The sequence below is a fragment of the Gorilla gorilla genome, chromosome 13, assembly GCF_029281585.2.
Source record: "Gorilla gorilla gorilla isolate KB3781 chromosome 13, NHGRI_mGorGor1-v2.1_pri, whole genome shotgun sequence".
In the NCBI taxonomy this organism is placed as follows: Eukaryota; Metazoa; Chordata; class Mammalia; order Primates; family Hominidae; genus Gorilla; species Gorilla gorilla.
In genome coordinates this window covers 30,333,652-30,346,811 of record NC_073237.2, presented here as the reverse complement: position 1 = coordinate 30,346,811, position 13,160 = coordinate 30,333,652, and the positions used below count along the sequence as shown (strand labels likewise).

Sequence of the window (13,160 nt, the reverse complement as noted above, 5' to 3'; positions counted from 1 at the left end):
TGTACATGCAGGGGCACACTCGTACATATATGCACGTGCTTTCTCTCCTCAGAAATACAGAATCACAGGGAAATACTGCTGCGTAACATGCTTTTTTAGTTTAAAAACTATACAACAGTATTTTGTAACACCAGTGTAAAGGCTGCATAATAGCTTGCTAAGGAACACTTTGACCTAGTATTACTAACCCTGGACAAGAGTCAAACATTAATACTGTTAAATAAAATGTTTTGACTTGAGAGTCTCTCTCTTAATATTATTTTTATACTAATATTATATATACAAGTTCAGAGCTGTGATATGACAAAGCAGTTTTTTTTAATTGGGGGAGGAGGATGGTGGCAACATTCCTACCAGAGAAATAACTCTATTTTCCTTCCAAAAGTATAGGTTGTTGGGATTTTAGGTTTTCTACATTGTAAAAGCAATATATGAATGCTACAGGCTATCCTCCCTTATAAGATAGGCACACATCTGTTATTATGAAAAGTAACAAAAGTTCTCTGGCTTCCTTCTACCTCATTCCACTGCCCAGAACTGGCTACTGGTCTATGTAATGACACATGCACACAACTTATGTACACATAGATGTACAAATATGCATACACACAGGTATACACACACAGTGTACTCTAATCTACAATGTATCATATACATATACAATGAGGATTTTTTTTTTTCGAGACAGGGTCTTACTCTATTGCCCAGGTTGGAGTGCCGTGATGCAATCATGGCTCACTGCAGCCTGGACTTCCCAGGTGATCTTCCTGCCTCTGCCTCCCAAGTAGCTGGGACTACAGATATGTGCCACCACACCTGGCTTTTATTTTTTTTCTGTATTTTTTGTAGAGATGGGGTTTCGCCATATTGCCCAGGTTGGTCTTGAACTCCTGGGCTCAAGTGATCTGGACTCTGAAAGTGCTGGGATTACAGGCATAAGCCATGGTGCCTGGGCCTTTCCATCCTTTTTAACATTTCCTTTGTCTCTGCCCCTGGAATCAAGACAGCTCTTAGAGACACTACTAGTTTTTGCATAATAATATGCAAAATTCACACAACGGGTTAGACTGCAGGTACATCCATTCCAGCATAACATCTGAGATGGCTCCAGGGAGGGAGTTGGGAATAAGACCCATATGTGGCTCTGTCCTCAAAACTTGAACACACTTGGCCTTCCTTTAAACAACCTACTATGGAGTCTTCCATGATTGATTCCAAATCCTCTACAGTTACTACTGCCCGCTACATCCATCTTGGAGACTCAAGTTTCTGGTATTCACGCATAAAGTCCTGAAGAATCTCCTTTTCCATAAAACCATCTCTTTGAAACATGGTTCTTGTTCTGATAGTCTAGGTCAGGAGTCTGCAAACTATGGCTGGCACTTGTTTTTGTAAATCAAGTTTGACTGGAACACAGCCATGCTTGTTTGTTTGCATGTTGTCTATTGCCACTTTCGTGCTTCAACAGCAGAGCTGAGTAGCCGCAATAGAAACTGTATAACCATAACCCAAAAAGCCTGAAATATTTCACTACCTGTCCCTTTACACAAAAAGTTTGCTGATCTATATTTTAGAATATGATGAAAACAGATTTTTTTCCTTATCAAAAATTTTAGAGGACTTGAATCATACACCCTATATCTAGGATCTTTGTCTAGGCTAAAGAGTCTGTTTTCTACTAAGAAAACAAACCAAAAGCATCTTGGCTCAGACAATAGCAGTGTCAGCTGGCAAAGGTTTAACAACTTGAACTCCAGGAGGAGAAAAAAGCTCTGATGTAGCATTTGCCGATTTCCATGGTGTAACTATTCCCACCATGGCTTATTTCAATCTAAAAAATGTGTTGCCACTGAACACGGAGTTAGGAAGAGATATGCACAAATGCTAGTATAAACCAGCTCTGAAACCACTGGCTCCTTGGGACACTTACTATCAATGGCCTAACTCCTCATTTTAAAGTCAAAGACACTGAGACCCAGAGAAGGTGTCTTAACCCGAGGCTGGCCCAGTGACTGGCACCAGGTTGGAGGTAATTTCCCCATGAGTCTGGCTGCCTCACAGGAAATTACTTCCTATGTAGAAGGAAGAGTGGGGGAAAGAAGGCAAAGGAAGTTCTTTGCCAGGCACGTGGTGATACATGTTGGTTTTTATCATCATCTTCACAGTGTGGGACTGGTTTCTTCAGCACATGCCTTTGAAGCACACTTTAGGTAGGGAGTACTGCTCTTCACACAGGACCAGCTTTCCTGTACACACTCTGACAATAGACTATCTCAATTAACCAGCAGTTATCAAAGCTATCAGACCGTAATTGCCGGAAAGACAGGGACTGCATCTTTTGTGCTCACTACTTTCCTGGCATCCAGCACATAACTGGACACATGAGAAATAGGTGGCCGATAAAAATCTACTGAAAGAATGAAGGAATGAGACCCCACCATCAAAGTGGAATTTTTTAATACAAAGAACACAGCAGGTGCTCAGAGTTTAGATCCCATTTCCTTCTCCTGTGGACTTCTCCTCCTCCTCACCTGTGGACTGTGCAACACACACAACACGCTCATGTGCATGCAACATTTCTCAAGTAACGGCCGTAGCATTTAAACTGATCCATCAGAGCACAAGAGGCTCTATGGATGAAGGAACAAAAGGGAGGATGGAGTTAGAAAATTTCTTCCTCCCAAATATATACACATAACATCTTTCTTGAACTTGTTCTGACAAGGCACGAAGCTAAGGAAAGAGTCCCGTGAAGGACCTCACCTACCACACTCCAGGATGGTGGAAACTGCTTTTTGACAGGGGCTGAGGAAGCACCACTCAGAGTGACACCCTCTGAAAGTGGAAAGTGAAAGAACGTCAAGACTGGGAATCATTATTCCAATAAACTCAAGGCTAATAACCATGCAACTGCAAACAGAAATGAACACGTGCAAGGGAAGGCAAAAGCATGCCTCCTTGTTCTTTTGGAAATAACTTCCTGACTACTTGGTAACTCTCACAGGAACCCCTACACACTTGGCACGGTCTCCCCACTGGCACTTTTCTGAGCCTACAGGTCCTGTTTGCCACGTCACTGTTGTAATCCTGATGCACGGACAGGTCAGCTCTGCAAGCACAGAGACAACCAAAGGCATGTGCGAAGCCTTGCTGACTTTTCAGGAGGTTGGCAAGGTTCATCACAGCCTCACGTGGGGACCTAGTACATGGTTTCCAAAGTGAGATCAAACTTGGTTCCAGATACCAGAGGTTAATACCGTCCATGGCATGAGGTGGTGTGTGTTCCCAATCAGAGGAAGGATCACAAACAAGAAGCAGGCCCAATGAATGAAGCCTCTGAAGCATTTCCTACACTAGCATCCTCAAAGTGTGGTGCAGAGAACTCCTACGGATCTCCAAAGTCAAAACCATTTTCCTAGTAATAAAATGTTACTTGCTTTTTTTCACTCACACATTTTCAGGAGTATACAGTGGAGGTCTCAAGAGGCTACATGATATGTGATATTGCAACAGACTGCAGAAGCAGCTATCAGAATCCAGCTGTCTTCAATTACGCTTGACATCAAAGAGATTTGCAAAAATGTAAAACAATGCCACTCTTCTCAATAATTTTCTGTTTTGGGAAATACAGTTCTTTTTCATAAAAATAGGCAATATTAAGATATAATTAGTTCACTACTCTTTTTAAATGAATTATTAAATATAGTACAAATTTCTCAGTCTTACTTACATATTATAAATATGGATAGATATAACACACATAAAAGCTCCTTAAGATACTAATTTTTAAGAGTGTAAAGGGGTACTGAGTCCCAGAAAAGTTTGGGGACTTCTGTCCCAGAGGTTGTCCCCCAGGGAAGAGAGTTACCTGTGTTGCAAGAAGGAAGATGCCATTATGATGTGCTAGCTGAATCTAGAAAAAAATGACTTGGTCATAACTGCAGCCCAAGCTCCTTTCTATATCTCTGAATCTATCATGGTGGGCTCTGTGTTCAAGCCTCCCACGAAGGGTCTCTTCCCCCTCATCCCATTTTCCCTTTACCCCTTGGAGCGGATTCCCGGATCTGCCCGCGCAACTTTAGCAAGGGTTTCCCTATCCAGCTAGCCGGGCCTGGGCGAGGACTCCCAGTGCGGGCCTCACACCCTCGGGGTTAGGACTCCCAGGACTGGCCGCACACCCTAGGCAAGGACTTTCAGGACAGCACGCACAGCCAAGGCTAAGAAGGGTCTAGGAAAGCCACTTCCAATCCCTGGTTTCTCTCCCCGGCATGACATAGACTGGGGACAGGGTGGAGACGTCAGTCGCCAGAAACACGTCCCCGATTCTCCTCTCAGCCTCCCCAAGCTCGCCTCCGTGTCCCCCGGGCCGCCACTGCCTCGGGCACCTCGGTAAAGGCCCGCACCGACTCTCGAGGGATACAGGGTGGACGGCGCTCCCGCCTGGGGACGTGGGTCGGGCCGCGTCGGTACTCACCTCCGACTGCACGGCGGGGCTCCCGCGACCGGCGAACCTGACCCAAGCAGCGGGACGCGTTCCCGTGCGCTGCGCGGTTCCAGCTGCCGCCTCCACGCTCCGCCCCCTCTCGCCCCCAGGGCCGCCGCGCGATGGGCGGAGCAGGGGCGGGAAGGGCGGAGCAGGGGCGGGACGGACGGGCAGCTAGCCGAAGAAGGGGCGGAGCCTGCGGGCGCCCCCGCGGGCCTGGAGGACTTCGCCCCTGGCTGGAGGCTAGGGTTGCGAAGGGCTCCTCCGCAGGAAGTGGGAGGGCTGATCCCTCGGCCCGGGTCCGCTTCTGGCAGCATGGGACCTGGGACGAGGGTGTCTGTTGCTCACTTTGGAGCTTAGCATGTGACTCCCCAGCCGGCGTTAGGAAGTGACCAAAGGGTGTGGAAGAAATTGAATTATTTTTTAAAAATGATTTGGCCATAACTGGAGAGTCTTCATGTACGTGTGGTCACTTCGCCCGCCTCCCTTCTCACTTTGTCCGTCCCCACCCTACCCACCCTCTCCACCCTCGCCTTAATTCTTTGCGCAAAGCCTGCGAAGTGGACATCGGAGTCACGCTGTCAGAATAGGACTTCAGCATTTCCATGGCAAAAGTTCTATATGTAGATTTCCTTGGACATGTAACAACACTTTCTAATGCACGATGTTCACCGGTCTGAAGTCGGAGAAATGGCTGGGAGATGGCAGCAAGTGGGCTTTCACAAGACCTGCTTTTCATGTTGGTAGGAGTTGTGCCCTCTTGGGTGAATGTGCGTTCAAAGAAGTGATTAGATCTTTCTAGATGAAAGGTGATGAGGTTTTCCTGCCCAAATTATTTGGCAAGTTACTGTAGTTTTCTGAATAAGCAGCTTATAGGATGAGTAAACAATAGCCAGTACTAATAGCCCCCTGCTACTTTATACTGCCCTCCTATTCTGCACAAAGCCCTGTGATCGACTCTTTCCACGTTATTCAGTTCAGCTCTTCCAACCACCCTACAAGTAAAGAATATTACCCGTCTTTGCAGGTGTGCAATGCGCAACAGCTGAGACTCAGTCCTTAGGTTGGTTTGACACCAAAGCCTACACCTTCCCTGTCATACTGCACTATAGGGTACAACTATCGTCTAGTTATATTTAACTTTGAAATATAAATATATTTATTTTGAAAGGGGAAGTAACTGTATTTCCAATATGAGAGGAGACTGTTTTCCCACCCACTTCCTAAATCCTTTCCATTCACATTAGTAATTAAATTTTCTTTGAATGTCCACCATATGGCAGAGGTGCACCACAATCCCTGAAAAATCATGCTCCAGTCCCCTTGGGAGGTAGGGAGAGTAGGGGCAAGGTGAGAGTGAGTAGAAGGCTGGGGAAGTCCGATGAGGACACATCCAGCTAAATTGCGATTCTTAATGAGGCAGCCATTCGGAAAGCAAAGTATCTAATGTTCAATGATAACATCCGTGTAACTGAGAATCCTTCGCAGAAAACAATCAAATCAGAGCTATGAAGGGAATTGAGATTTATTAGTAAGCACGCTGGCCAAAACCGTGAAGGAAATAGTTCCACATCCCCCCAGTCTGTTGCTCTTGGACGTTGTCACCAGTGACGTGCAGATCGTGAATCCCAGGGCCTGTCCTCTGTTCCTGTCCTTACTCACTACTCTGTGGTATTTGACACTGGCGATTCGTTTTCCTAGAAATGTTAACCTCCTTTTGGCTTTTCAGACCTCCGCTCTTAGGAGTCACCTCTTCCCTCTTTTGTCCCTCTTTTTTAAGGTCTTTCCCTACACTGTCTCCTCTTGCTTTATATGTTTCTCCATTTGCTGAGTTTTTCTTCATCTATTTTCTCAGTATGCAGACTGCCTGCCACTTCTAGCTGAAGCCTGCTATGTCTCTGTCATTGGTCTTAGTTAACCTTCTGACCTTCACACTCTTGATTTGCAGCCATATGTGGCAACCCCACCTGGATATTCCAAAGGTGCCTGTATTAGACCGTTCTCACACTGCTGTAAAGAACCCTGAGACTGGGTAATTCACAGGGAAAGAGGTTTAATTGGCTCACAGTTCTGCATGCTGGGGAGGCTTCAGGAAGCTTACAATTATGGCAGAAGGGGAAGCAGGTATGTCTTACCTGGCAGCAGGCAAGAGAGTGTCCTCTGAATGCACAGTGGTCCTCCTGAATGCTTTGAGGGGACTTTAGAATCCCTAAATTTTTCTCTGAATATATGTCTTCATACCAGAGAAAATTTGAAATAAACATTTTGTTCCTCTTTAAGACAAAAAAAGTTAAATTCATAACAAGGAGAGGCAGGTCTTAGCCTCATCTTGGCGCCCGGTAAATATCCAACTGCTCTCCCCTGATGCCCTCTTCCCACCACACCTGCTATACGTTTAATTTTTGTGCTCTCTTAATTACTGCCTAAGGGCCTGATCCCTGAGCTGCCTTCCCAGGGAACAAGAATCCTCTGGGCAGCTGCTTACAGTTTCTCTCAGTATAGCTAATAATAAAAATCATCCCCATGATCCAATCACCTCCTTCCCTCCACAGGTGGGGATTACAAACCATATCAGCGCCTGTCATTCATCACATCTAAAATGGGAATTTAGTGTCTTCTCTAACCATCTGTCTCTCCCCTCCTATCCATCTAGTTTCTTTTTCATCCTAATCCTGCATCCTGAATTTGTATTTCATGATCTGTTGAGAAAGCTAAATATTTAAGGGGTATACTGCCATGGCATATTACTATGCTCTCACGGGGTCCACCTAACAAATATTTCTGTCACGATATAAAAGGTTCTGCTAATGGCCCAGCTGAGGGCATATACTCTAGGGACCTTCAGAGAGGATGCCACCCAAGCATGTAACTGCTCAGGCACCCCAGCTGTGCTCTGGGGGGCAGAGGGAGAAGGACCTTCATTTGAAGTAACAGTACTGTTTTAGCAGCCTTACCTGCTAGAAGGCTCTGCTGCTCTAAGAACCATGAAGATTCTGCCAGAGACCTGTTGAGCTCTGAGGAATGCCTCATCATATTCCACACCGATTTCAGTTACTTGTATATGCTGGACTTCCTCAGTTTATTGAAAGGTCCTAAGAACTATACCCAACCAACTTTGTATCATGCTTTACAATTCATACTGCATTTTCACATACATGTCATTTAATAGGAAGGAAGAGGTGTAAGAGAAAAACAGTCAAGCATAACGCTTCTCAAACCTTAGGGTACATTGAAAACATGCGTGCCTGTGTTGTGCTCTTAGGAGGCTGAGTTTGATGTGGGTGGTCAAAAGACCATGCTTTGAGAAACACCAATGGTAGTTCTCCGAATCTGGGTGTTTCTCAGATTCACCATAGGGCACTGATAACAATATAGCCTCCTGTATCCTCTGCCTCCTAGAATGTCTGATTCATTAGGTCAGGGTGGGGGTCTGTGTTCAGATTCTGAATACGCTACATTTTTACCACAGGTGATTCTGCTGTAGCATGTCCCCAGATTGGCACCAAAGACCTGTTACCTAGAAATATACACTCCATGAGGGCAGGGGCCCATGTCAGTTTGTTCATCATCCCTGACATGGAGTCTGGTGCATAGTAGGTGCTCAATACAAGTTTGTTGACTGACTTACTGTCAGTGTCTTTCTATTGCTTACCCTTTGCTCTCTGTTGGCCTTTGTGCTGTTCAGAGTCCTCTAGCATGGCACGGAGGGAAGACATCTGTTTGGCAATGAATGAAGTATAAAATGGTCCTCCTGAATGCTTTGAGGGGACTTTAGAATCCCTAAATTTTTCACTGAATATATGTCTTCATACTAGAGAAAATTTGAAATAAATGTTTTGTTCCTCTTAACATCAAAGTTATATTCATAACAAGGAGAGGCAGGTCTTAGCCTCATCTTGGTTCCTGGTAAATATCCAACTGCTCTCCCCTGATGCCCTCTTCTCACCACACCTGCTATACGCTTAATTTGCATGCTCTCTTAATTACTGCCTAAGGGCCTGATCCCTGAACTGCCTTCCCAGGGAACAAGAATCCTCTGGGAAGCTGCTTACAGTTAAGCACCATTCCTCTCAATATAGCTAATAATAAAAATCTTCACAACCGCCTGTTGATGCTGGTAACATTATTATTGCCATAGTTTCACAGATGAGGAAACTGAGATTCAGAGTAGTTACACAGCATGCTTCAGTCATGAAACTTAAAGGGTGATCCTGGGGTTTTAGAGAAGGCTGGCCTCACTCCATAGCTTGTGCTTTTAAGCATTATGCAACAAAATCATCAGATACCCTGAAGTTGTAAATTATTTGTTCTTTGCAGAAGAGGGACTTAAATGTTCTAGAGAAAAGATTTGTTCTATCACCATATAGGCTGGAATTCCTTATTCACGTATTTCCAGAGCTTGTTCTCCCTGATGATAGCACAGAGATCCCTGCTGCAGCCATGTAATGTAGGGAAACCTGGGTAAAGAGAGTCCTCATTCTGGGGGATGGAGGTGTTGGAAATCAGGGGCAGCTTGAGTATGAGTTCCAGGATTGGTACATAATTCCTAGGTGTCTAGTACCATCTTTCACATGTGTTAATTTGCTGGATACTTTTTGAGTACTTTGTGTTATATATTTTTCAGAACGGAGAGGGAAGTACTCTGCAGGATTGGTCCATTAAATTATTTAGGTATACACAAAATAAAACATTTTTTTCAAGAAAATAATTTGGTAATGTTGACAAATGAGAGTAAAAATAAAAATTTGTCACTAATTTGACTCATTTCTAATTCCAGTTTATGATGAGATTACTTCCACATGTCAGTTTAAGTGCTTTTTAAATTTTCTTCTTGAGACAGGATTTTTCTCTGTTGCCCAGGCTGGAGTGCAGTGGCAGGATCACGGCTCAATGCAGCCTCGACCTCCTGGGCTCAAGCAATCCTCCTACCTCAGCCTCCTGAGTAGCTGGGACCAAAGGTGTGTGCCACCACACTCAGCTAATTTAAAAATTTTTAATAGAGGTGGGATCTCCTCATGTTGCCCAGGCTGGTCTCAAACTTCTGAGCTCAAGCAATCCTCCTGCCTCGACCTCCCAAAGTGCTGGGATTACAGGTGTGAACCACCGTGCCTGGCTGTAAGTGCTTTTTAAAATGGAAAATCCTCTTTCCCTCCTCCCTTGCCCCATACTTGGTGGGAGGAAACAGCAAACATTTCGTCTGTTCCAAGTTCATCTTCAAAGTACCATGCAGATTAACTTAACCAGATGATGGTGAGCTACTGCCCTCTGTTGATGAGTGTGTGGTAAACACACTGTCAAACAGAAAAAGCTGAGAGGATGGTTAGCATTAAGAGAAAAAACAATTGGGCGACAGAGTGAGAACTTGTCTCAAAGAGAGACAGAGAATAAGTATTAAGAAGACATAAATGGATTAAGAAAGCTACCTTTTGTTCCTTAATTTCACATTTACTGACTGTTCTAGAAGTTAGAGAGCAGAAACTTAATCAGTCCACAAACTGGCTCTGCTAAGAGCTTGGTGTGATGAGTCCAAAAATGACTATGATTAATTCTTACTCTGAGGGACCTGAGAACTTACTGTTTTATTATTTTCCCACAGCTTTACTGATATTATTTTAATGTTTGCCCACGATAGTACAGCATTCATCTTTCACATATCAAAATCTAATGTTAAATGTTATTTTTTATCTTTTTCCCCCCAGATAATTCCAGGTTCTTACAACCTTCTAACTACATGTACCCTCCTTTTGATTTCTATGCCATTGTTATCTTGTATTTTATAGTCATAGATTGTAACTCTTGAAGGCATTATTATTTCTGTTTATAGGGTCAATATTTGTTTAGATTCAAGCATACTTTTACCATTTTTGTTGACTGCTTCTTAGTAGTTCCTCCCCTCCCTTCTCCCATACTTGGTGGGAGGAAACAACAACAGACGACACAGAAAGATACATTTTGTCTGTTACAAGTTCATCCTTCAAAGTACCATGCAGGCTAACTAAACCAATGATGGTGAGCTACTGCCCTCTGTTGATGAGTATGTGGCAAACACATTGCTAGCCGTAAAAAGCTGAGAGGATGGTTAGCATTAGGAGAATCAATAATTGGGTGACAGAGAGTGAGAACCTGTCTCAAAAAAAGACAGAATAAGTATTAAGAAGAAAACATTTTCTACTGGTGATAAATTTTCTCAGGCTTCATTTGTTGTGAAATGTCTTTATTTTACTGTCTTTATTTTTTATTTATTTATTTTTGAGACGAGTCTTGCTCTGTTGTCCAGGCAAAAGAGTGCAATCTGGGCTAACTGCAACCTCTGCCTCTGGGTTCAAGTGATTCTCGTGCCTCAGCCTCCCGAGTAGCTGGGACCATCGGTGCCCACCACCATGCTCAGCTAATTTTTGTATTTTTAGTGGAGACGGGGTTTCACTGTGTTGGCCAGGCTGTCTCGAACTCCTGACCTCAGGTGATCCACCTGCCTCGGCCTCCCAAAGTGCTGGGGCTCTCACTCTGTCACCCAGGCTGTAAGGCAGTGGCACGAACACAGTCCATTGCCACCTTGACTTCCCGGGCTCAGGCAATCCTTCCACCTCAGCCTCCTGAATAGCTGGGACTACAGGCATGCACTACCATGCCTGAATAATTTTTAATTTTTTTTATAGAGACAGGGTCTTACTATATTGTCCAGGCTGGTCTGGAACTCCTGAGCTCAAGCGATCCTCCTGCCTCAGCCTCCTAGAGTGCTGGGATTATAGGCATGAGCCACCGTGCCCAGCCTACTGTCTTTGTTGAATAACATTTTTTCTGGATATTAAATATTGGATTGGCAGTTATTTTTTTCCAACATTTAAAAGTATCAGTCCAGGCCAGGCATGGTGGCTCATGTGTATAATCCCAGCACTTTGGGAAGCTGAGGTGGGAAGATCACTTGAGCCCAGGAGTTCCAGGCAAGCCTGGGCAACATGGTGAGACTCTATCTCTAAAAATTTTTTTTTTTAAATTAGCCAGGCGTGGTGGGATGTGGACAGTCTCAGCTACTCAGGAGGCTGAGGTGAGAGAATCTCTTGAACCTAGAAGATCGAGGCTGCAGTGATCCCTGTTCTTGCTTGCCACTTGCACTCCGCCTGAGTGACAGAATGAGACTCTACCTGAAAAAAACAACAACAAAAAAATCAAGCCATGTCTTCTGGCTTTGCTAGCTTTTGTTGGAAAGTTCGTTGTCAGTCTAAATCTTCCTGTTCTCAAAGTAATGTTTCTTTTCTCTGGCTACTTTTACAATCTTCTATTGTCTTTTGTTTTCACCAGTTTGAGTTTTCTATACATTTCTTTTATTCTTTTCTGAGATTCATAGGACTTTCTGAATCTGTGGCTTAATGTATTTCAGCATTGTTGCAAAAAAATTAATTATTGTCTTTTAAATGTTTCTTCTGTCCTATTCTCTGTCTCTTTTCCTTTTGGAATTATAATTTCACATATGTTAGACTGTCTTACTATAACCTTTATGTCTCCTATGTTTTCCATTCTTTAGTCTGTCATTCATTCTGGGTATTTCTTGCTGACATGTCTTTTTGTTACTATAAAAGCAGTGGATTCTCCAATCTCACTTTTCCTCATCTACAAAGCAGATTCACTATGCTAAGCATTCCATCTGGGCCCCTGCCTATTTCGTCTGTGGGATTTAGTGGCGAGGGGAACTAATGCAATCTTATTTTCATGCTACTTGTTACGCATGTAATGAGGTACTTTATCTCTGACCCAAGAGCCTCGTGTCTTCTGCCAACATCCGTGAAGCAATAACAGGCTAAGTTACTAGCTTGTATATAAGGTAAAATCCCAGACCCTGACAGTTTGGGTGACAAGATAGGGTGCTGGCTGAGGTGTGCCTTTCTGGAAGACCCCATGGGCTGTGTTAGTAGGACCCAGTAGCAAATGCCCTCACCAAAGTGGGGAGCAAGGGGGAAAGTACATTTCTCTCACTCTCCTGCCTGTTAATGAATGTTTACAGGCTAAGCAAGAGGTAAGGTTGAAACAGTCTTCCCAAATGGTACTTTGATTGTGCTCACTCTCCTCAGGAACAGGAAGAAGGGGCTTTATATGACAATTAGGCAGCAAAAGTGGGGAAGCCAAAAGTGGCTGTATCTGCTGGGATGACAGGCGGGAGCCCCCGCACCCGGCCCCATCATCTAGGTTGTAAGCCCCACAGGCATTAGGTATTTCTCCTAATACCCCCTCCCCTTGCCCCCCAACCCCGTAACAGGCCCCAGTGTGTGATATTCCCCTCCCTATGTCCATGTGTTCTCATTGTTCAGCTCCCACTTACGAGTGAGAACACGCAGTGTTTGATTTTGTGTTCCTGTGTGAGTTTGCTGACAATGATGACTTCCAGATTCATCCATGTCCTTGCAAAGAACATGAACTCATTCTCTTTTATGGCTACATAGTATTCCATGGTGTATATGTACCACATTTTCTTTATCCAGTCTATCATTGGTGGGCATTTGGGTTGGTTCCAAGTCTTTGCTATTGTAAATAGTGTTGCAATAAACATACATGTGTATGTGTCTTATAGTAGAATGATTTATAATCCCTTGGGTATATACCCAGTAATGGGAATGTGCAGCTCACATTTTTAATTTGCTCAGAGTCTTCTTCTCTTTGGATGCATATTCATTGTCTCTGCTTC

General features: G+C 44.1%; 1 protein-coding gene across 2 annotated transcripts in view; it reads right to left on the bottom strand.

Moving 5' to 3' along the window:
- ACO1 (aconitase 1) overlaps positions 1-4,848 on the bottom strand; it is a 68,001-nt gene extending 63,153 nt beyond the window's left edge. Inside the window, exons 1-2 of one of the 2 annotated variants that reach the window (XM_063696275.1) lie at positions 4,475-4,541; positions 2,768-2,835 (exon numbers count right to left, since the gene is read on the bottom strand). Coding sequence is in view for 1 of the 2 variants with exons in the window: in XM_019033956.4 (XP_018889501.2) it covers positions 4,475-4,800 (326 nt within the window). In the remaining variant the exon portion in view is untranslated. Of the gene's footprint in view, positions 1-2,767; positions 2,836-4,474 lie in introns of both variants that reach the window. The other variant, XM_019033956.4, reaches the window with a different exon arrangement.
- Positions 4,849-13,160: the final 8,312 nt, after the last annotated feature.